The 25,626-nt window shown below is 39.1% G+C and overlaps 1 protein-coding gene across 4 annotated transcripts in view; it reads right to left on the reverse strand.

Annotated features, from left to right (window-relative positions):
- The window catches only part of DLG2 (discs large MAGUK scaffold protein 2), a 1,008,740-nt gene that overhangs the window by 839,056 nt on the left and 144,058 nt on the right, over positions 1-25,626 (reverse strand). For 2 of the 4 annotated variants that reach the window (XM_090134093.1, XM_090134091.1), the window contains 2 exons: positions 21,769-21,861; positions 2,920-2,994 (listed from right to left, as the gene is read on the reverse strand). In XM_090134093.1, the coding sequence (XP_089990219.1) occupies positions 2,920-2,994; positions 21,769-21,861 (168 nt within the window). Of the gene's footprint in view, positions 1-2,919; positions 2,995-14,432; positions 15,132-21,768; positions 21,862-25,626 lie in introns of those variants that run through there. The other 2 variants (XM_090134096.1, XM_090134092.1) reach the window with 2 other exon arrangements.

The following is a 25,626-nucleotide window of genomic DNA, read 5'->3' on the forward strand; positions in this document are numbered from 1 at the left end:
GCGACTTAGGACACTCACTAGAAATCTTTCGTGCCCCAGATAACCTTTACCACTCCTTTCTGCTGTTTCTTCGTAGCAGAAGACGTCCCAAAAGGGTGGAAGGGGATTAGGATGATGGACCAAGAGCTCTGCAGTGTGAAAAAGCAGAGAGAAGCTATTAACACTGCACAGAGAATGTGTTGAATGCTGACCTCAAAAAATGTTGTTAACCCCAAATATTTCTACAACACAGATGCAGTCTGTGATACTTCATTATCTCTGCATAATAGATCTAGCAAGCAAGCCATCCTAGCAAAAGGAAAGTTTAGTATGCCAACAGCAAAGCAGTGAAACTCCTTTTGGAGTATCTTATAATCAAACGCTACAAATCCTTTGGAAGACATGACTAAAAGTGTAAGTGCAGACAAAGACACCCTTAGGTAATTCCCCTGATTAAAACTCTCAGATTTAAAATGAATCTAATTAAGGACATTGTGAAGGCGCAGAAAGTCAGTGTTCACTTATGCCCTCTTTTGCAGATGGTGAGTTGCCAAACAGAACTGAGAATCTTAATTGCAAGAACCATCAGTAAATTCAAAAAAGACAGTAAATTAAGGACTGCAAAAGCGTCAGACTGTTACATAACTGCTAGATCTCCTGGATCTTGCACTAGATGGCAAAGGCAATCCCAGGAGAGGACGTAGTGCTTTTTTTAAAGACTGCTGAAAAAGGAGAGAAAAATCTCTCCCAAACTCATGGATTCCAGGGTGATGCAGACATCATGGGTGAAGGAGGATGTTTGCCCTGTTTGTTTTACAGTCATTCTTTCACACTGTTTCCTACACTGCTCTTAAGAGGTATCCAAACATATACTTTGGTTGTTGCACAGAGTTATAATAGCCGGCTTACAAATAAATGCTTATAAATACTCAATTCAAATAAGTAGGCAGAAAAATCTGGTTGGCTGTACAGGAAATGGCTTAATGGGAAATAAATAGATATATAGATAGATAGATAAATAAATAAAACAAAACAATAAAAAAGAACCAGCACGGGAGTTATCTTGTGAACTCCAACTTATTTGTGCGGTATTGTTGAGCTCCTTCACTCCATTCAACGTTTAAATACATATGGAAGCAACCTTCAAACAGGCAGTTATTTCATGAACACATGCTGTACGCTGTATTTCCAGAAAACAGTAACTAACTGAACAATTGAACTGCATTCTAATAGTAAGCTTTTGTGTTCTGTTGTTATTTTTCTCCCCGCTGTAACTGTTTAAAAATAACACTGGTGTTAGATCACTTCTAGTGCTAACAAAGAGAACAAAGCATGATCCTCAGTTTACCATTTTTTGTGTCAATATGCAAATATACAAGATAGCAGGTCTATAGAAATTACCCATGCATGCACATGTCTGGTGTAACACAACAAGCGAAGACTAATCAATCTAAATCTTTTCATTTTTGATGGCTTAAGAAAGAAATATTCTAAAAACATACCCAGATGGGAAGAAAAAATATTTTACTTATGAAAGCTTATGAAAGTAACTGTCCAGAAAGTAAGTTCTTGATGTTAATGGAAATCACTGAGTGCAACTGCTCCTGACCTAATTACTTTTACTATCAAATATTTCCATTTCAGAGAGCACCACACTGCTATACTTGTGCTTATGCCACAGCCCTCTCTATACAAACCAAATAACAATCAGGCCACATCACAAAGTCAATCAAAATTCTATGAGAATGTAAACAAATAATTAAGACTTAGAAATTAGTTACTGGGCTAGATCCTCAGATAGAAAACATCTGTTAAGCTCAGTGGTTCAATAAATATGTTTCTGTGGGTCTATTTTCATAGATAGATTAACAGTTATATCATTAATTTTAACATAATTTAAAGACAACCAAAAATACAGAGTTTACAATCACTTTCAAGATCAGCAAGAGACCAAAGGAGGACAAAAACTGGAATCTGTTTCTCATTCATCTACTCATAAATGGTGACAAGTTGATAGCTGAGGACCAACATCAATCTGTGGTCTAGAGCCAAAGAAAATGTCACCTAAATCCTGCCAGCTCCTCAGCTGAGATAAATCATCATAGCTCTATTAGTCAGCCCTCTAACTTCCAGCATCCAAGGATTTGGCTCTATATACAATGTATATTCAGACAAGATATAAATCAATGCAGTGTCAACTTGACCGCAGTTTCTTTTTTCTCTTCAAATATTACTATGTCCTTGATAGTTAAAGCAAATCTCACTGAAGCCATCTAATTGACAGCATTTAAACAGGCCACTTCCACTCCAGTAAAGTTCACTTACTGCCCACCATCTCAAAAGTTACCTACACTGGACTAATTTTCCTACTTATTAGTCCATGAAGCACATAGGATCACCAGTCTTTCTTCCATGAAAAAGTGGAAAAGAAATAAGCATCTCCCTATCATGGTGTCACCATCTGAATCTGGGGACAAGCGGTGCTATAAATGTCACTTATTCCTGGCAGCCCCAGCAGGAGCATACAGATTAATTCCCACAAACCATGCCCACGACTGGGCAGAACTAGCAGGCTTCTTGTCATCACGCTCAGCTGGAGCACAGTTAGTTAGAGCAAGTGGCAGGAACTCCACATTCCATTTGATTTGGATTCTACCAACAACTATGCTTGCCACGCCACGCTTGCCACTGATCCCCATGCTCCACATGGAATGAAATTAAAAAAAAAAAGAAGATGGTGAACTTCTGAAGAAGCCCTGCTAAGACCATACCCAACATTTCAACAGCTCAGGCTTCCCACAGAGTTTAGTTTGGTCTTAGGACTTGCTTCTATTCTTTCTCAAGCACTAAGTCTTGAAATTTTACCTGGCAGCACTGCTCCAAATACAGAGACTTACCATTCAGTCTCTCAAAGCTTTGCATTAAAAGGCTCAAACTTACGGTAGAGTGCTGAATGGGTATCCAGGCAGGTGTTTCGACTGAGCATTTGTGGGATGGGCATCTGCCATGGCTCTGCTGCAAACAAGTGAAAATGGCATTACACACAACACAGTACGTGCTGCAATCACTAGGCACAATGGGCTCCATTCCAGATGGAGCATCTAGGATTTTACTAGTAACTGTTAGGCCTGACAAAATCATTTTTCTATCACCATATAAGATCTGCAGCTCATAGGATCAGTCTTTACCCACTACTTTTTCAATGAAGTTCTCAGTTAGGTGGATGAACGCAGTCTTCATCCAGTGTGAACCCCAGCAGCTGCCATCTGGTTTCCTTCTACAACAGAGCATTCAGGGAACAACAGCAGAGCAGGTAAAAAAAAAACAGCTTTTTTTTCCCCATTTCGTAACAGGCTGCATTTTTTGTATCGTGTCCTATTTGAGCTGCAGCCTGAATCACCCCAGGGCTATTTCCCAGGGGGAGTAAATCTGTCCCGAATTATCAAGGGGTGTTTCTTTGCTGAGTAGAACACATAGGTCGCTCCCCAAATTGAACATGGAAGAGGAAAAAGAGCAAGACTCCTGCAGTTCCCTGAAACTTTGCAGAAGCAAAAGAGTGAGGGGTTAACTTTTAGTCTAATGTTCCACATGGCAGTGCGAGATGCTACCATCCGGCTTTCAGGCTGATCTTCCTGTAATTTCCCTTGCATTTGCAGTGATTCAATTACATTTTAGCAAAGGTTTGGAGCTCATCAGAACAAATTGCAACAGTGGATTGGGTCAGAGTCCCTGAAGAAAAGTTCAGAATAAATTCTAATGTCTGCCACCATTACTCTCAGCATTTTGGGGATTGTGGGTTGGACTCGATGATCTCTGGAGGGGTTGGAGGTCCCTTCCAACCCCTACAATTCTGTGATTCTGTGATTTCACATATGAGTCAAACTATTATTTAGCTGCTTGAATTGGAGGACTCCCGTAATTAGGTGTGTTCCTGAAGCTGAACATCACATAAAAAACAAACAAACAAACAAACAGAACAACCAGCCAGTTTTATTCTAATTTAAGACAGTTATACTGCAAGAAGCTACAATACATCTTTCCTCATGCTGAGAGCAAAGGAGGGCGATCTCTGAGAACAGAACTGATGAGGCTTCATGCTACTTTCCATTTTGAGTTTGATTTGAGAACATTAACTAACAAAGCCTACTTCTGCTTTCTTCTTTATCACCAAAAAGTAAACATTTCTAAAGCACTGCAGTTCTAAACACTTTTATAAGGAGGAAAAAAAGTAGAAAAAGATGTGCTTAGCAATTTCAGATTTGTATTCCCCAAACATTAAAAACCTTCTATGTTTCCACCTAGACACCTTTAAGGAATATTCAACAATGCATCGTTAGTAAGCAGAAAGCACTGTACATTTAGATGCAAATTGAGAGAGTCTTTTTAAAAAGATTAGAAAAAGTCATTGGTATCATGGCAGCAATATTTCATCACCTACAAAGAAGAGATGAATGCTTCACCAAACCAAGGCTATCAAAATAACAAAACTATAAATAAACTTTGATCAAAAGGCTGGATAAAATATTGTCTATTATTATTTTTCTTTCTTTCATTAACAGATAGTCTAATCTAAGACCAAATAAAGCCAAGAAAATTAATAACCTGCTTTGGATAGGAAGTACATTTTTTATTGAAACCTCTAACCTTACAAACACAGGTAACCATGTATAGCAGTGTCAAGTTATTCCCTGAAAGTATCTTCACATTCTTTAAGAGCATATGTCAGCAAAATAAAAGGTCCAGATCTTACAGAAGGAGGAAGAGCACTCTCTAGATACTCCTTACTTTGAGATTCACAGCAAAAATTGTCCGAAAGCCCAGAATAACAAGGCAAATACTGTGCATTCCAAAGCCAGAGACAGAGGTAATGGAAATTGCTCACAGGTAGCAGCTTTCCAGATATCCCACATTTACAGCTCAAGGGCTGGGTTGAGTATGAAGTTTGAAGATTTTTCTTTAAAATTCATACTTGAATTCATATTTGAGTGGTCAATACTTTTTGCATTTTCATTAAAAACAATGCTTTTTATAACTTTCGTATCTCCCATCCTTACTCAGTTTAAACAGTTCTAAGCAACATTTCCATATCAGGTGTTAATAAAGCTCTCTGCATAAATGTGCTCAATTTTATGTTTTGTTTTGTTTTTTTAAATAAACCACAAATTCCAACATGTCATACATTATAGACACCAACTATGAAACAGGTTACCCACAAAGTCAGCAATACATAAAGCATTCTGGAAGCACAGGAAATGCAAATAAGAACAGGAATAAATAAATTGGGAATTATTTGCAGGTTGTAAAAGGAACTAACTCAATTTAATTATTACTGTTAATATTTTCACCAGTTAAAGAGTTTGGTGAGTATAAGGACTATGAACTCCGGCCTGCCATTATAGTGGAAAGCTAAAAATCCAAAAAGTGATGAAAATCCATCATTTGAAATCATTTTTTTAGCCAGTCTTCAAAGGAATACAGAGTGCCCTGTTGCTCACTTTTCACCTTTACTCATATTTATATGCTAAAGGAATATAATTTGCCTCGCTGTCTGGGAGAATATGTTCCAATAAGAGTTCTCCATCTGAAATGGAAATAGAGAGGCCTTCTCCATTGCTTATGAATGATTTCCAGTCTCGTATCATTCCTTTTCCTTGAGCATACCTGGCACTACTGAGCTTTCCCTTTGATACAGATGCATTGTACTGACAGACCTGTCCAGGCATGGGCTTCATCAAAACTTCAAGCAATCAGAGCTTTCAAAATAAGCAGTAAGATCATCAGCTTGTGACATTTTTGTATAAAGAAACCTTGGAACACAAAAGAATAAATCCATTATCCTTGCTGAATTCTGCATTTGTGACAGCCTTCTTCCAGGGCTGACGCTTTAAAATCTTGATAAATTGCTTAGCAATAACACAGTCAGGAAGCAATGAAGGGATGACCAACATCTGATAGAGACTAACCTCCTTCCTTCTCTAGAGGCACCATTACATGCAATTATCAATCCAATAGGTTTATCAGAAATGCAGACTCTCAGAGGTAACAAGAAGACAGAAAGCATCGATGTCAGTAGGCAAAAGGAAGGCTTCAAGACCTTCAGACTCTTTGAGCCAAACATCTACTTTCCCAGCAAGCAGCCTTAAGAAAGCTTCTTTCCTGTGTACTGTGCCCGGTCAGATGTTGAAATAACTGACTGTTATTAGCTCTGGTTACAAACATCAGTATGATGTGGAATCATAGAATCAAAGAAGAGCTTTTGTTGGAAGGGATCTCAAATGATCAGTTAGTTCTGATCCCACTGCCATGGGCAGGACTGCCAACCACTAAATCAGGTATGTACCTTGAATACACATTAATATGATGCAGAATGGTAGGCATCAGTGCCTAGGAAGTCACTCTGATTTTCCTGCATGGAAATACTGAATCAGAGCACTGAGAGTTCTGTGGCGCTGCAAAGCAGTGGCTGTTGATTGCAGAGGCTGTTGGTTGCTTTGGGGAAAATATCAAGGGTAAATCCCTCTTTTGAGGTGTGTGATCAACCACACTGATTGCTGGAGGTGTTTGGGAGACTCTGAGAGCACGTACGTATAGATTATTGTCTTTTTCTCATGGGCAAGTAGAGATCGACAAAAGATACAAAGACTGTTTAGGAATAGTTTATCTGCTATATGATTCTTTAGGGCTCACTGAACTGCAGCGCTGCTCTTTAAGATCTAACTTAAATTCCTTCTCAGAGAAGATACTGGTGATCAGAATCAAAAGGAGTCACAGGCAAGATTCCTTTTGTATCCACAAAAGCAGCCAAGAATATGATTTGCAAATTGCACACAAGTCCTTGAGTGAGATCTCCAGTAACAAAAGAGTTCTCTGAAGTCAAACCCAATGGAAGATACTTATCTACTCTTGCACAGCCTGACAAATTATCTTCTCTGATGCAGAGGGTTCTCTGGGGAAATGAAAACCTTAGAACTAAACTATAATCATACACGGGGCAATACCCCTGACCTAATGATTCACTCATAAATAACCATTCTCTTCTCCTTGACTGCACACATCCTCTCATTTTTTCAGAACTCTTGTATCAGGTGAAGGGAGGCAGAAAGAAATTTGCATGGTAGTAGCAAACAGATTAAAACACAGAAGAAATGCATGATTATGTTGAGGACGTGTGCCAGGAGACCTATCTTTTCTGCTTTTAATGTCCTTCTGGATATTGCAAGGAATCCATTTGGTCAGCTCCAGCTGTCTGAAATGCTTAAAAATGCAGCTCACCTCAACACTAGGAAATTATCTTCCCACGTCCACCCAGGCCCTCAGAATATTAGAGAAAGAGTTTGCTAAGGCTGCATAGCTCTGCCGTCATTAAGAAATGCTATCATTACTTCAGGCAGGATCGGGCTTTCTAATTTTCTTTGTCTTACTCAGTATCTTCCACCTTTCTTTACGTGTGCAGCTCTCCAGTGCTGTGCAGTAGCTTTAAGCCCAAATCATATCTGCCTGAGCAGTTAATTGAACATTTTCTTTTCTCAGTTTATAGAGCTGTTCACAGATTTATGAAACAAATCACCCTTCTTCTTTCATAGTTAAAACTAATCTCAATAAAGACATCTCTCTGAGATCAGCAAATTATAATCTAATGAAATCTATTGAAAATTTCAGTTGCACTAAACAAGGTCAATGCTTAGAAGAAATGAAATGTCATTCAGAAATGAAGATCAAAGTAATTCCCTTCTATTCCTGCTGCTACCATAGAGACGAAGGGAGGGGAAGTGGGGGAAGAAGAGATTTAACAGACTTAATTCTTCCTGAAATTTATAATTAACTACAAGGGAAAAGGGACAATTACCATATTTCTAAAGAATAAAGGAGAAAAAAAGTTGAGTTTTTGACAAGATATAATTACAAGACATTGCATATGCGATGCACATTGGTTTGTTCTGTGCAATTTTCTTGAGGCTCCCCCCTAAAAAAAAAAAGATTTTTTTTTCTAGAAAAGAACAACACGTGCCTCATCAGTTTACATTCATAACATTTGAAATCCAAGAGCTAGAGGCTTACAATAATTGTTCCAAAATTTAACATTGGTAAATAAAGATTTGAAATAAATACTCGGTTACACTCCCCATCTGTCAGACTTCTGTGAGTACATTCTCCAGCTAAGATGAATGGTAATCAATGAAAAGGATCTTCCTGCACTTCTAAGAATGTGCAGTTTAGCCAGCAGCCAACCCACAGTCATCAAAGCTGTCCTCAAGTACCACTTCAGAGTGGAGTTTACTAAATTACATGTAAATTGCATGGATTCAGCACTATCACACTTTTAAGGTCTGGCAGGAAAACACCACATTCTGAAGTGCTCATCAGGATCTAATAATGACTATAGAAAAAAACATTTTGATTTTAGTCAAATGTGAATCTCTGGGGGGAAAATCATTAAGATTCCTTTGTTTCTGGTTTATTGGAGCCTGGATATACAGCACAAAAACTTAGCTACCCAATTTATGATTTGAAACTGCAATGATTCCAAGCCTGAAGCCTTGCAGAGAGAAAAACAACAAATGTTGCCCAGATCTATTTAGCACTATTAACAACATGCAGGCAGATAGAAATGTGGTCATTTTTTTAGTTTCATATCCAGCTAAATTTAAATCAGATCCGCATGTAATGCAGCACTCAACAGTTCTGCTAGTTTTCTTAAGATTACAACATCCTCCAACACCTGAGGTACCACTTTAATTTCAGTATTTATATCTTGCTTTATCATTTCCTAATTTTTGGACTGGCTCTACAAACAGCATCTCAGATACACACATCTGATCCTGTAGGAAGTTCTATAGAATAAGCTGAACTTCACTAAGGATTCACCATTTTAATCTATATAAACACAGAATTTAGATTAACTCAATGTAAACGAGGAGGTGGGAAGGCCCTTTTTTAATGAGAACTGTTTTGATTTTACTGTTCTAAATCAGAGAGGCCAGAGTAGAGAGGTCCTTCCAGTGATGCCACCTCTGTTTTGCACCGTTCTTCAGCCAAGTTCTAAAAGTACCCCTTTACCCTAATTGTTGGGCAATGGAAGTCAACTGAGTTGGCTAAACACTAAGTGAAGGTTTTCCCCTCACTGGGAGAATGCATAGAACCCTGCTGGGACACAAGTCTGGACCTACCCTTCCCAAGCATGAAGCACTGTCAACAAGGACTTTTAATGATATGCTCAATGAAGACTAGCAGTTTCAAAATCAACTAGCTCATCCACAACAGCTCCTCAGTCAGATTTACAGGATTTTGCTTTGTCTTCTGTGTTAAGACTACAGGGAATGGAAAGCTGATGCTAATGAAAAGACAAGCTGTATGTTTTACAGCTACACTTCCCTGTTTTACTCCTAACTTCATGCAGTGAAGTGAGATGATACATGTGTGGAGTGAGAGAAGCCTGCAGAATTCATACCCAAGGTATATGCTAGATGTTGGTGTCATACTTGTGAGTAGTGGCTTCTTATTTTCCATGACCTTTCCCTGTATTGAGACTTATGATCAAACATCCATCAGAGTTTTGCCTAAAGTGCATACATGGATCTCCTCTGTTCTAAATATATTGCCAGATGAACAGAAGAAAATAGAATAGACAGATGTTGCTGGCTCCTGGCTACATCGCCAGTCAGAATTGAACATGTTCATCATCGGGATGGCTCAACATAAACAAGCATGTGACCCTTCTTCCCAGTGCCACCACAAAAAATAGATTTTTTTTCTTTCCATCCTTATTTCATTGTTTTAAATACCTGAATTAAATTCTTAGAAAAGGAGCTGGGAGAAGAAAAAGAGAAAGAGAGAAAGAGAGAAAAAAAGAGAGGAAGAGAGAGGAAGGAAAAAATGAAGGAAGAAACGAAGGAAGAAAGGGAAGAAAGAAATGAAGGAGAGAAGGAGGGAAGGAGGGAGGGAAGGGGGGAGGGAGGGAAGGAAGGAGGGAAGGAAGGAAGGAGGGAAGGAGGGAAGGAGGGAAGGAGGGAAGGAGGGAAGGAGGGAAGGAAGGAAGGAAGGAAGGAAGGAAGGAAGGAAGGAAGGAAGGAAGGAAGGAAGGAAGGAAGGAAGGAAGGAAATCTTTAGTAGTGTAACACACTATTTCTAAATAAATAAATAAATATAAGAGATCTACTCTACACTCGCATGAATAATCACTTTTTTCTATTTAGTTACATTTGAATTAAACATGGAAGCTGTGCAGCATATAATCCTGCTTAAATCTCCACAGAGTTAAGTGGAAGCTAGCAACCAGAATCTGAAAGGAGTCATTTCTGCAGAATTTTCAAAATCTGGGTGACAAAAATTCATTTTTGTAGCTGCCAAAACCACTAACAGTATCAAGTTGGGTATTCTGACTTAGTCTAAAGGAAGCCACTTCCTTCTGTACAAGTCAAGTGACTCAACTAAGGAGTTAGACAGCAAACAAGTGGTTTAGGTTTTCTGCATAAATTGGGGCATTTGAATTGCTCTCTAGTCTTTAGTCATTAGTATATACTTGTTCCATCTTTGCTAGCAACCCTCAACACATGGAAACATTCAAGTGATAAAATTTGGGATTTTAAGCAAATCACAAGATGCAGCTCCAAAATAAAACAGGAGGTGACACTGGTGGCAATCAATATTGTCAATTCTTAGTGTCATGACCAATATTATGGATGGTAAAGCATTAGACTAGATTGCTCAGACCATCTTAAAATGTCTATCATAGGAGGATTTTGCCTAGTCGCACTTTTGACCAAGGACTGGGTGGTGCCTTTGGTATTCTGCTCTTATTTATTTTTATGTGATATTGTGATTATTAATTGCAGGTTTCAGAAAGCCTTGATCTGACACCTTGAGGTCATGAGTTTTAAAATATATATATACATTTTGGTTTATTTTCCTTTGCCTTCTGGGTTTAAAACCTTTCAAGCTTCACCTTTGAGCTCTCCTTTGCAACAGCAAGGGGCAAAAAGATATTTTTTTTCACACTGAAAGATGATCATCTTTTCTAACCCACCTGACACTAAGAGCTGGGGGTTTCAGCAAACCAGGCCCTATTATTGTGAATCTTGTCTGGCAACACAGAGATACCTATTTTCTTTTTCACCAACTACAGCTACCGCTGTATTCATAACACTACAAAGGGCAGAAGGAGAGCTGAGAGCCAGTAGAGGGGACAGCATGTTGCCTTTGACTGTTAGGAGGCACAGTGGGAATGTTCTTCCTTTACAAAACCTCCTGGAGCTCCTGATGGAATGGATTCTTGACCTAAACTTTTATTTATACTGAATTCTTGCTAATGATAAAATAATGCTACAAAATAATGAGCTTTATGAAACAGGAAAAGAACAAATCCATGCTAGGTGCAGGATAAATTAAAATAAAATCAGGAACACATAAGTCCTCTTTGACTGATTCAGCATTTCCTAAGTCAGGGGTGTAAAAATACATAGAAAGATTAAAGGAAAATGGAAAGGAAGAATCTGAAGAAATGAATATATGAAATCTATCTTAAACATAGCCTATATTTTGGTTGAAAAGAATAATGTCTGGAAGATTAAAGGTCTGGGAGGTAGATTAGATAGCTTCTAAAAAGCAGAGTTCAAAACAGGATTTTTGGATCCCTCGTACATAATCTACAAGGGTGTATTCACCCCACCAAATGTATGTAACATTTGTATGTATCCAACTATGGGCTGGAAATATCACAAATTCCAGGTTAAATTTAATGATCGTGTCTTATAAATGTCAACTTTTTAAACACTGTTTGCTTTTTTCAGTCTTAGTAGCATTCATCTTTCAGTCACTTTGTATTATTTATAAGATCTGAAGAATAGAACTGATGTATTTACTCCCTCTTGACATTAAGATCTACTTTTCCAAGGATGAAAATGGCAATTATTAGCAGAAATCAGACAAATGGATATTTAAATTAGAGTAATTAGCAGATCTGAGGCCAAAAATGGCCAGATTGCTGTTTTGTAGAATTCATATTTATTAAAGTAAATTTTAAAATAGATATCAAATGTTCTAGAAAAAAAACCAGTCCTCTCATTATACTGGTGAAAACTTTCATAAACTGATCCTGTAAAAATCTGGTAGGCTTAAAGGAAATAGAGTTACTCCAGTGCATAATAAAGGAAGTAAGAGCAGATTATGAATAAATATAACGTCACTAGTGCAGTTATTTAAATATGGCACTAGAGCAAGATGAAGAAATCAACTTTAATTTGTTTGGCTCTGAGCCTTTACAATATGAAAGTTTTCTGAAACTAGATTTTTTGGCATTATTCATCTCATTTATATATGTTAATATGGTGTTCCCACATGGATCCAAATAGCAGGTCATCTACAATTTGCAATCCTTTCTCATTTCAACCCTACAGTTGGCAGCAAAGACTGAATATCTGGAGTTGAATATTTGAGGCTGAAACGCTTGGCTTTCATAATCATTTTGGGCATTTAGTAGCAGATCCACGAAAACAGAGGAGCTGGGATGAAAAATATGGTGGATATTTGGAGCTGGGAGCCCTTCTCAGAGCAGTAGCAAGAGTATAAATTTGTTACTGACCAAAAGACCCTGGGAAAATACTTGGTGGCAACACTCAGTGCCAATTCATGAAATGAAATCATAACTCCTACTGGAGATATACAGGTATAAAAGGTGCTGGGCCAAGTTCGGCTCCCAGTCGCATGACGTTAAAAGCAGATTCATTCTCCTGTCCCAAATCCTCCATTCATATTTTCAAGACCAAGGACAGCTGCAATTATGGGTCCATACTACCAGACAGCCAGAAGTGGGGTTAATTTCAGCTCTCTTTTCTGATTTAAAAAAAAAAAAAATCAATGTCAGGGAGTACAAATCAGATGTTTAGCACCAGGCTGCACACAGGCTTTGTTCAGTGGTGCAGCACCACTGATGCTGAACACTTTTCACTGGCATCACGTCAACAGAGCCTATAGGAATCTCCAGTCTACCCCCGGGCAGGTTGAGGATGCAGAATTAGATCCAGCACAGCTTGCAGGAACCAGAAGGTCCTGGAAAGACCCAGAAAGAATGGGAGAGAACAGGAGGTGAATGAGGCCACAGAAGGAACGTATGCTCCTTCTGTGACCTCATTCACCTCCTGTTCTCTCCCTGTCTGGGTTTCTCCATTGGCGACAGGAATGACAGTTTGCATCTGTTTCAGAAGCTCCATCATGCTCTGGCTGGCAAACCACCAGCCCTCTTTACTGCCATGGGTGCAGGGGGTATCTGCTCCTGCCCTTCTTCATGTCACAGACTGGTGTCCCCATTTTACATGGCCGTCAAGAAAAAAAATGACAGCAGTGGCTACATTAGCACTAACTGATGTTTTGTTCCATCATTTACACAGCCTTGAGGTGCTATGGATACCCTAGACACTTTGCAAATCTTATGAAAAACATGAAATTCATTAAAAAATGAAACAGAACTTGGAGCAGCTGCACTGAACCCCATTGTCCTGATTTACCCTGCTAACTGCTCCTGAACCTCAGTGTCCTGACTTACCCTGCTAACTGCTCCTTGTAAACACTGGCACCATGTGCAAATCCACCTACAAACATGCGGTGAGCTGCCTGTCCTGTAGCAACAGAAAGGAATTTCCCTGATTGCTTCCCTCTTATTTACTATAATGCCAGTTTTCTAAGTTTGAGGATGCTTCAAAGAATCACTCAATTTACCCCTATCCCAGATCTTCAGCTCGGGCAGTGCCCATAACCACAGTCTTTAACCTGCCACAACTCTTGTGGATAACAGACTATTTACATGCACATTTGGAAGGAATTATTTAGAAATACCATTCCCAAGCAGTCAGCTCAAGTCCAACATCAATAGAAGAGTGCTGAACTGGGACAAAGGCATTTTTATTTTGCAGGCCTACAGAAGCAAAGCTATCTATGTTACCCCCCTACCCACCCACCCTCCCCCCCCCCCCCCCAAAAAAAAAAAAGCCACAATAAGCCACAAGAAACTTGCATCTCTCCAATCAGAAACATCATGACTACCTAAACTACATCTGATTGGCCTCTTTAAAAATGCTAGGACCCATATAATGCCCTCATATTTTTTATTCTTTAGTTCACAGAATAAGCTGATAAGCTAAGAAATTTTGTGCCTGATACCATGTATTCTGAAAGTGCTCCAGTAGCTGGAGATATTAATAGACACAAGCACAGCCTAAGATAAAATATGAAATCATTTTCCTTTTGCTAGTAAAAATAAGTAAATTACATATCATTTAGGAAGTGATACAGAAACAAACTGCATAATCTACAGAAGAAGAGAACAAAATGCTCATTAAAGCAAAGCTTATTTATCACTTTATCTTGCAACCTGACACAATACATGCTCAATCTATTAAATTACAGGAACAGAAAAATAGCAGAAAAATATGTACACATTACAGCAACGTTTCCAATCCTACCTTGGTCGTGACAATGCACAGACAATCCATTCTGTAAATCTCCACAGGAGTGTATGTAAATCATAAAAACAAATCAGCAAGGGTGAGGAAAGGCTTTTGAACAGCATGAACAGAACCGGAGGCTTGAATCTGCACAGCCTGCTTTTCCAAGTGGGGCCCTCATAAGAAACTCGAGTCCTCCTCCACAATGCTAAAGGCAGTCATGATGCTCACAGAGATCAGAAAACCCACTAGAAATCGTCTCAAGCAAAACTTCCAGGTGGCTTATCAGGCTTGATTGCTGCATTGTTCAATCTGCGATCGGAATATTCTGTTGAATGGTATGCAGCCTTCTACATGGGAAGATGAGAACCACAACAAGCACAAAAGAGCAAAAGCATCACATTTCAGCCCTGGCTCTGGTTTCACAATTCTGATCTGCTGTTTCAGTATACCCATAAGATTTCCTTTGCCAAGTCTCTCGCTCTCTCTCAATCTCTCTCTCTCTCTCTCTCTCCTTCCCTGTCTTTTTTTTTTTTCTCCCCCTCTCGCTCGCTCTCTCCCTCCTCTTTCCTACGAACTCCGAGCAAGCACAACACATACAACTATCAGGCCCATCTATCACAGCCCTGTCGCTTCTCTGCCAAAACAACTGCTTTCGGGTGTACGGGTTTTTATTAGGAGCACGATTCTGCAAACACGTATTGCTGGAAGTGAAACGTTGAGGTGCGTGCGATAGCTCATGCGTCACATCCACGGCCGCTCAGAATTACTGGGTCACGTTCAGATTCAGGGAGTGAATATAAATAACAGCTGGAGTAGGCGAACTTTCAAAAAGTGCAACAGAAAATAAGCAGTCAGGTGAAAAATGGGAACTGCACATTCAGGCATGCACACGGGTCTGGGAAGTGCAGCGGGGATGTTATTTTACTTTACCATCCATGGAAAAGAAAAAAAAAAAAAAACCAACCAATATTTATACATCATTCAAAGCTAGAGAGGGGTACTTTTTTTTTCCCCCCACTTATGAAAAATGCACCAAATATTTAATTTTTTTAAGAAGCACCCTGAAAATCAGAGCTTAAAAACTCTTCAAGTTTTTTCCCAAACTTTCTCAGAATGTGAGATCCGCAGACTTAACCCATTTATTTCATCTTCTGTATGCCCTGCTCAGAGCTTTATGGACTGTTTACCCCGATCCCTACCTTTCTTGCAGTGATGCTGCTGCAGAGCTTGCCTTTCAGGTGTCTTACATGAATCATTCTGAGTTAGAAAGCTCGCTGTCAGCTCTTCCCTCTCTTACAGATAGAGGAAGAAGGAGAGAAAAGAAAGAAGGAGGGAGAGAGAAAGAGACACAGAAGGGGAAAGATATGTAAAATGAAAGCTCTGGCCAAAGAGAGAGGAAAATCAATGCTCCTATTCACTGGAAAAAAAAATACAGCCAACTGGACTGTTGACAGCAACAAGAGGAAACGTCTAGACACCCATACATTACAATTCACCTTTTCAACACACTGGACAGCACAGTCCCCCTGGGTGCTTTGCTGAGGATCTCTCATTCGCACTCAGAGCTAAAATATGTTTTCAATAAAACAAGACTTTCCAAGAAAATAAAAGGATATTTAAGAGTCATCTCTCTTCCATAAATTACCTGGGTTATAACCCTAATATTCTCCTGATTGCTAAAGCAGCAAGAGGTTCAGTAAATGGCAGGCATCACTTTGCCAAAATGAGGTCACTGCTACCAAAGTTACAAAAGCCATAATGAATCAGATATGTGGTCAGAGAGCAACCAGCCCTCCCCCAGCTAGTACAGTCTTGGGGGATATAACATCTTAAAGAGAAAAGTCTCCAGAGCACCTCTGACTTTGCCTAAAACTTTAGCTCACTCTGGGCAACCACATGCATGCAAAACGAACTTGATTTGTGTTTACAGCTTGCACTTGAGCCTGCATATTTTTTCCCTACTGTGGTTGAGTCCAGTAGCCAAGTGTTAGACAAGCTTATTAAACTATAGATTACGTGAATCAGGGAACTTTTCGAATGTCCTTGAAGTCAAAATCAATTAACCACCTACCTAAAAACAAATTAACCTAATAAGTTGGTCTAACCAAAGCACTCCTTGTGTTCTTGGCATGATAGAGTAAAAGAGAATTCAATCAAATCTAACTTCAGGAGAAGTTTTAACACTATGATGTCAAGCATGCAACATATTTTTTCTATTTCACTTCATAGATTCAAGCTGATTGAGTATGGCGTGAAATATTCCTATACATATAATTACCTAATGACTTGGCTGTAAAATTTCATATCACACTGAAAATTGGCATATGGGGATATATTTTGAAATGGGTCTCTGAGGACATGATCTGTAAATGCTCCTACTTGCAAGAAACTTCTGTGAATTGGCTCCAACAAATTCATGGTTCTATTTACAGTTGATAAGAAAAGAGAGGGTCTGAAAACTTTGAGGATATTCAAGCAAGGTTGCCTGTGTTTGTGTTTTGGAAATCCAGGCTCCATAAAGGTACCCAACGGTTTTCTCTTGCACTCCTCCAGTTTTTGGATGTAAATCCTGCACTGTCACCTCCTGCCATACAATGCACCAACAACCATTCCACAGCACAGTATTTGCCTGTGCACTGCCCAAGCTTAGCACATCATTAAACTGCAGAGTCCCTGAAATATTGCCATCTCCAGCTAGATACTTTTACCATTCATTTTATCTCCTCAAATCTAAGATTTTCAGATCTTGGCACAGCTTTCCCCTTCATTAGCAATATCTCCTTCTGCTCTAATTTCTGCAGGTCATCTTGCTGCTTAGCTCTGTTTTTTTTCCTCTGCTCTTCCAGCCGTCGTGCTATCTGTCCATACAATCACAACTGAAACTTACTATAGAAGGACTTGACCCAAAAACCAAACTAACTCAGAAGCAACCATATGGAGTGAAAAGAGATGGTTTGTAGTTGCTTCTGTAGTTGATTTAGACAGTCAAATGTATCCTCAGATGAGCTCTGACTCTTGGGAAGCCATAATTCAGGAGGAACAGTATCTCTTTCCCACTGTGTTTCTGTATACCACCATCCAAGAGCCGTTTACACAGGTGACTGTCTCCTTCTCCTCTAATTTTACCAAGGTGTCTGTTTTTAAGTCAATCAAAAAAAAAAAAAAAAAAAAAAAAAAAACCAACATGTGAAATGTTATGGTCTGTACAATGCAGTAATTTAGACCGGACAATTTAATGCTCCTTTTTGTCATTAAAAACTTTACTGTATCCAGGTACTTCCACTTGGATAACCAAAGCACAGGGCTTAATTAGGCAGTTATATTTAGAAGCAGAGCCTGTAACATTCAGCTGAAATTAATATATTGTAAAAGCAAGCTTCAGTAAAACCTAAAATCAATAGGAAGATGGGAAACATTCCATGATTTTTGTATCTTTCATGACACAATCTTTTAAAAAAAAACTCTTAAATTATTTCAAAACCCAACTACTATCGAGCAAACACTGTACAGATAAACAGATTATTCAAATAAAAGAAATGCAGTGTTGCCTTCAATATTATCTCCAATTCAAGCAATTGATATTAAGAGAAAAGAAAAATGGCTCTCAAAGCTTTGGTGCAGACCCTAAGAAAGGAAACATCTTCCAGAGTGTTCACACAGCACTATTAATGCCAGCATTTTGCAGAATTTATCCAGTGACTATTCAGAGCTCTCTGAACCTACACAGAGAATTGAAAACAACACACATCCTCTCACAGATGTGGAGAAAGATTTATTTACATTTTAACGTGTCTTTAAGTTGTGTACTATGGAGTACATGTTGTTGGTTTCAGGTTGGCTGTCTTTCACATGGGATTATGTTCTTTCTTGTTTTCAGATCCTCTATTGCACCCAAGCAAGCTGCAAGTATATTAAATACTTTCCCAATTACTTCTCTTGCAAGAGGGCAATATTGAAGTTATGTCTCTGTGGTCAGAGCTCATCTACACCACGTGAGCCCAGCTCCAGTGAGGTTGCTGTGCATCACGACTGGTTTATTAGTAGGTCAGCACTGGGATAAAAGTTACGAGTAATTATATGTTAGAAAGGAAAATCCCATGAGACAGACTCTATTAGGACTGTTTCTATGGTACACAAAAAATAGAAAATGTAAAACTACTAATCTAGCAGATCCTGGATTTGTAGTCAGGAGCTATACTACAAATGAAATGTCAGAAGAAATCCTGCTTCAGCCAAGAAAAGTTAATACAATTTTTAGAAGGCGTGAAGTTCTGTATACCTCAGTTTCTGAGAATTTTAATGCAGTTTCCCGGCTGAACCAGAAACCCATGAGTGCTAGTGTTAATTTAAAGATCAACAAATTAGCAATTCTGCCCCTCCTGACTGCAGCAGCCCTAACAGCAGCAGCTCTGCAATTGGCCTCAGGCCCTTGAGAGTCTCAGGCAGACAGTTTTCTTACAGCTTGCCCTACTCCTGTGCACAGCAAATTTCATTGCTATTTAGCACAATCAATGCTGGAGTCCTGACCAGTTTCTCTAGCTGGTAGCTTTCTGAACAGAAAAAACAATTTTATTTTCCATAGAATATCAGACCTCACTGCTCTGAGCCCTGTAGATGGTAAAATAGGAGTGGATGGAAGTGGAAGCTGAACAGGTAGTTCCATTTCTTCAGTCCAAGCACCCTGTGCCCACATGGTCACAGTGCCCCAAGCTCAGCTGATGCATAGAAAGTTTGTTTTCACCCCCCAGCTGTGGAGGGCATCCCCTTTCCTCCTGCCCCAAGCCTTTGCCCTCAGAGGGACTGTAGGATTGTCTCCTTTCTTCCTCAGGAGTCAATATAAATCCAGGATTCCAGGAGAAATGGAGATGGAAAGGCCCTCAGTAGATCTCCATTATAATCTCCTTCTCCAAATGGATTGAGTAGTGCAGTCAGCTTTGGTTATTCAGGCTTTTATCCAGTCTGATCTTGACAGTCCTCCAATGTGGAGATCATACAACCTCTCAAACCAGCAAGCTCACCAGCTAGCTTATATAGCTATGAAAAAAAAAAAAAAAGCTGGGAACAGAGTATGATTTGCAGGGTTGTAGGAAAAGCACATTCACAATCACAGTGTGTGAAGAGGAGGATGGAGAAAGGTCCCCCAGGTATGGAAAGCCTGGGATAAACTAGTCTTTTAAAAGCTCTGCAGCCTTTCCCAATTTAAAATTTCTGTGTAGCGTTTTATATGTCCATTATTTTTCATACAAAGCCATAACTGCTTTCTCTTGCCTCCCACAGATCCCTTATTCAGAATGAAACAGAAGCAGTTCAGTTACAAACGCTGCCCTGGCTTTATGTGGGCTGGGATGCTCTGCAATAGAAATTCATAGTACTCAAGGGCAACCTGTCCCAAAGTGGTTCTCAGCTCTCAAGATCCACAGTGAATGACGAGTTCATTTTAATTCTTGAGCATACTGCCTGAGGAAGTAAATCTATCACCCAATTGATCATCAGAAGCTGAAAAGTGCTGGTGCATATGTTTAAACATGTAGCCAGTCCTAAATAGCTATGTGTCACTGTCACAGCAGCATGCCACTGACACTCAAGCACAGTCACTTGAAAAAGAAATCAGAAAAAAAAATGATTCTTTCACAGGAATGAAACAAAAGTGGTAAATTCCTGGAAATGGAAATAAAGCACCTTCTATCTGCTATCCCATGGTACCGAGGATGAAAGAAAATACCACTCACAGCTCTGAATTTCTTAGTTTTTGGGAATCGACTTGTTTGCTTGTAGAGTTTACTGTCAGGTACACAATGTGCTGGAGAGATACAAACAGCATGAAAATGCAGTATACAGGATTGCTGATGGAGAACTTCTGAGTCCAGCAAGTCACAATACTTCGACTCTAAGCAGAAAAGAGAGTGTATTGTTCAGCTGGGCATTTGTGCTGGAAATGATGTGAAATTGGGCTGAGATCCAGGACATCTCTTGTTTTCTATAACGTTCTCATGGAAACAATGCATTTAGTGCATATATCAAGCCTTCGATAATTCCTTGCTTTGGAAACCTACTGTCTCCATAAATAGAGTGGCAAAATTTAATGAGTGTACAAGCTCATGCAATACATATTTGATCTTTGGATTTTCCAGTTATTAATCATCTTTTGTGCTGGGGCCATCATCTACTTCAGCTTTAGACAGTGAAGAGAATGTATCAGTCCTATATCTGAACTGGTGAGTGTTCTCATCTCCTGTTCCTTAGAGAGGGGATTGAGGAGATTCAAACGTATATAAAGTCAGGTTGCTAATTGGGTTTCTACAAAAAGATCCAGTTCTGCTGATCTCACAATCACTCACACTTCAAATTAGTACCACAGGCCTATACAATACACAAGTTTTCTGATCATGTAGGAACACAGCAACACAAGAACATCAAAACATTATGCCAGACAGTTAGTGCTTTAGAACTTTAATAATTAAGGAACAGAAAAATTGATGCGGCAATGCCAGCAACACCCATGGAAAAGACTTAGACAAAGTAATAACCTGCAATTTTCCACTGTTATAAACAAATTTCAGTGAAGTCTACAAGGTATCACATAAGCACGCCAACTCAGCTAATGTCTGTTTTCTTTATGTCATGCTTCCATCTTGATAACTTTAAAAGCAAACTTAATTTTCTTTCACTTCCAAAAGAAAAAAAATACAGAATGACCTTAAGGCTGAAACTCTGCACAATAATATCTGTGCCCAAGAGAATTGTTCCAGCCAAATTGTGAACCTATGAAAATAATTGAGATATTGTAATGAAACACTTACAACTTTGGCATGGCAAGCAGCAAAACTGCTTCCTTTTCCCACAGCACATCCACGATATTGCTTCATGACTTATCCAGTGTAGTCTTGAGGTCAGTATCATTAGACTGCCCATATAAAAATCACTTTACTGACATATTCTGCCACACTGGCTGCAAGCCACAAGTAACTATGAAATGTACTGAGAGACTGAAAATGCCTTGGATAAAATGTACTAAGTGTGCAGCACCTTCAAAAATTCAATAATACATTGAAATTAAAGCACCTTAGGATCAGCAATCCAACAGAACCTCCGCTGATATTAATCTTTCTACACACGGAATAAAAAATAAATCCTGCCTTGAACAGCATGAAATACACAGGGCCAGTAACAAGAATAAATTGCAGCCAAAAGCCTCATTCAAATGCGCTAACAAACATGCTGCCAACAACCAGCAAATATATATATTTATATGTTGTGAGAGCTCAAATTCAATATATTCTACAGATTTCACTTCCAGCAAAATTCAACCAAATGAAGATTTCATTCTCCATCATGAAATACTGGGCCATACCTTTATCTTCACGTCTAGCACATAAGTTCCAAAAGTCTGGTTCTCCTTGTTGTGAGATTGTCCAGATCCTTCTGACCCATTGGAAGCTGCAGCCTAAAGGGGGGAAAAATGCCAAATAAAGTAGCTGATATGTACAATCTAATTCTATTAAACCTAAATGTAAAGATTAGCGTGAACGTACAGAAGGGTAGCCTGAACTCAGCTAGACCTCAGGTGTTTGATATTTTGATACATGAGATTTTTCAACTCGATGTCTTGTCATGCAAAATTTCTGGGTTTTATCTCAGCCACTCTCATGGAAGTGTGTGAACGTCTTAATAGGCTAAATCTACAAGCTGATGCTTATCATAATCTCTAGTTGACTTCAGAAGGCATTCAGGGTGCTCTGCAGCTCTCAGCATCAGAACATAAAGATAAGGACGGAAATCAGTGCCCTGCCAAAAAAGCCTGCAGTGGTAATGGGGTTCTCATCTGTAGGAGCTGCAGGAGCAGATCTCATTACAGCATCAACTACATTACCTGGTTTACCTTCTCATTTCTAATTCATGACATTCTCCTAAAGGTCATATTTTGGAAAGGGTTTCACACTGGTGCAGTATGCATATTTGCAAATCTTTAAAGATTGAATGCTTTTCTTTTTAACTTTCTTTTGTTAAAAGAAATTGAAATTTTATATTGTTTATAAAAAGTCATCAAAAACACCACCACACAGTATTTTTCCCAATTATATCTTTTATAGAAGATATAGGAAGAGGGCTGTATTTAACTTTTCTTTTATTTTCCTGCTGGAATTCTAAAATACATTATTGTAGATGTTGCATTCAGGCAAAAAATATTACAAATGACATCCCTGTTTACAATTTTTCCTGCAAAAGTGTGCTTGAAGGGTTAGCTGCTGATTGAAACAAGATGACTGCCACTGTCTTGGATTTCAGAAAATTTCTGGGCACTTTGCAAGAGCACGAACAGGAAAGCAGAGTGAATTCAAACAGAGTCAGTGTCTCTTGAATCTATCGGCGTTGAGCATCACAGACACTCTCTGTGATTTAGGTCCACCTTTTTTTAGCCTGTTCACCAGGAATGCAGTCAATTTTAACACAACAGGCAAGAAATTGTTAGCCTTTTAAATAGATTAGCCATTGCCAGAAAAAATTTGAAAACAACAAGCCTGTGCCACAGAAACAGCCAAATCACATCCACAAGTACAAATGCTTTCTCCTCTGATATTACATTTTTTATTTAGGGCTCCATCCAGCAAAAGACAGAATGCTGGCCCCAGCCCAGCAACCTACTTAGACACGTGCTTTTAACTTCGGTGCAACCAATGGCATTAGGTTTGTGCTCTGGTCGAGAATGTGTTTAAATGTTGCCTTGGATCAGACCCAGCAGCAACATGGGGCTGAGCGCGCAGCGCTCCACACGTCTTCTCTCAATTTTTAGCCTCTCTAACATGTCTGCAGTCATGGAGAAGCATGTACTCTTTGTTTCTTCTCACAGAAGTGTTGTGTATTTTACATTTACAATCTGGAAGGGAGAACTCGGCAACCTGGCCAAAGTTATACAAGACAGCAAAGACCCAGCAGCTCTGAATATCACGGCTTGCCTCAGAGCCTACAAAAAAAAAACAGCAACTACTTGCATGTTCCCTTCAGAATGGGAAAATTGGTTTTACAAGGGGAAAAGAAGGAGGCATAACAATTTTTCATTTTGTCTGTCTTCTTTGAGTATCTGACCTAAGTGATAACAGTATAAGCTATGCAAATCAACGTGTTATCTATTTCTTCTAATCATCAGACTCTGATCCTGGAAGGAGCTAAGCTTCTCAACTTCTTGACAATTTCCAGCAGAAACTATAGACTGTATAATAATATTTACCAAATGGGTGCAGCTGCAAAACTGGATAAGGAACAACTTCAGTTTGTTTATATATTACTTTTCCCCCCTCCAATTTATCATCATTAGCTGAAAGGAGTATTTTGAAAGAACGTTAAACAATGTCATAAAGTGCTGTGAAATGTTTCAATTGTTTTCCTTGGAATCGTGGATTAATTCTGAAGAACAGTAAACCAAGGACATTAGGAGGATACAAATAGCTCCAGTAAGAGTAAGAGTAATAAATCTGGAACATCTCTCTTTGTTCCAACGTTTTAAGGTTCAATACACATTAGCAAAATAATATATGGTTCACAAATTTGAACAAAGTACACAATCCATAACAATCCATACAACAAAACCAATAGCCATTTTGGTTTGTGCTTTGATATAAACAAGGCTGTATAATGCAAGAGGCAAAAAAAAAAAAAAGTTTGCTGTGTCTTTTATAAGTTTTATTAAAAACCAATGCTCTTGGATTTGAGTCCTTTATTCTTGACATACATCTGCTCCTCCCTTTAGGGCTAACCAACAAGCATATGCTCTCTAAACGGATTTGAACACAGTATATCCAAAAGTTGCCTGCTCATGCAGAACAAGAATTTTAGCAACACCTCATTATTGCTGAACCATGGAGATCACCAAGAGAAGCAGAACTGGCTGCCCTGGGGTGACACAGTGCAAACTCAGTGCAGCAAACACCCCGTGCTCATACCTTCTTGGAGGAGGTTCTGGAAATGATGATTTCAAGCTTGAGTTAAAACCACTGGCAAAAGTCTATATTTTTTAGCAGGAACATCTATCTAGAAGGCTGGTATTTGGAAAATATCACAAAAGAAACTATTATTCTCTCCAAGTCTGTCAGAAAAGGAGATTTCACAAGTAAATGTTGCAAAAGCAGATTAAAACTTGATCTGGTAACTTAGCTCACGTGGCTGGTAGTGATGAGAACTGCAGATCACACCGAAAGGAATCTTCCAATTTTGTTTATAATTAATGCTAATCTATTTAGATTGTAATTAACATGGACTATTTAGACTGAAATCTCTTCAGGGCAATGTCTTTCTCATTGTGCAAACTTACGGCATTATTTAAATGTTTATTAATAAAACAGTAATCACATTAGCTACCTTTTAAATTCTATCTAATTTTCACAGTATTCAGTTAAGCTTCTCTGTGTTTATATGACATTTTTCCTGTAGCTTATCAAGACTTGTACAATTGTCAACAGACAGCAAAACCTGGCTGATATATTTTTTTTAATTTTATTTTTATTTTTGGTCAGAGTACAGTTATGGATTATGAAAGACTTCTCACTGGTTCCACTTTCAGCAGGCAGCCTATTCTAGTTCGTGTCTGAGCCAGCAACCACTCAGAAGGAGCTTCTGTCCTTGCAGGCACTTACGGTATATGAGGCTTCCAAGGCTTCTTACAGGAGGTCTTTCTATAGCAGACAAGCTCTGAAAGAGTGGAGGAATACTCCAGTCTATTATATGGCTCCAGCTTTAATACTTTGACAGCTTTGAATTTGTTTACATGCACACCTGTATGTGGTTCTTTTTTTTTTTTTTTTTTTTTCCCTAGGACACGTGTACCAAGCTGTGGCTAGAAAGGCTGATCAGCTTTGCAAAGTGGCCAGAGCTTTGGTGGGAGCTGCAGCCCACAAGCCCAAATATATGGGACCCAGAGATATGTATTTATATATTTAAATATATTTGCCCAGAGAGGTTGTGGATGCCCCATCCCTGGAGGTATTCAAGACCAGGTTGGATGGGGCCCTGGGCAGCCTGGTCTATTGTTAAATGTGGAGGTTGGTGGCCCTGCCTGTGGCAGGGGGGTTGGAGCTTAATGATCCTTGAGTTCCCTTTCAACCAAAGCCACCCTATGGTACTGTGATGATAACTGCAGCTGCCTTAGGGTTCAGGGACTCAACACAGCTTCTACAGCCGCCAGTTCAGCTCTCCTGTGTTTGTTTAGAGAGAAAAA

Source organism: Phasianus colchicus, chromosome 1, assembly GCF_987193195.1.
Source record: "Phasianus colchicus chromosome 1, bPhaCol1.hap1.1, whole genome shotgun sequence".
Classification (NCBI taxonomy): Eukaryota; Metazoa; Chordata; class Aves; order Galliformes; family Phasianidae; genus Phasianus; species Phasianus colchicus.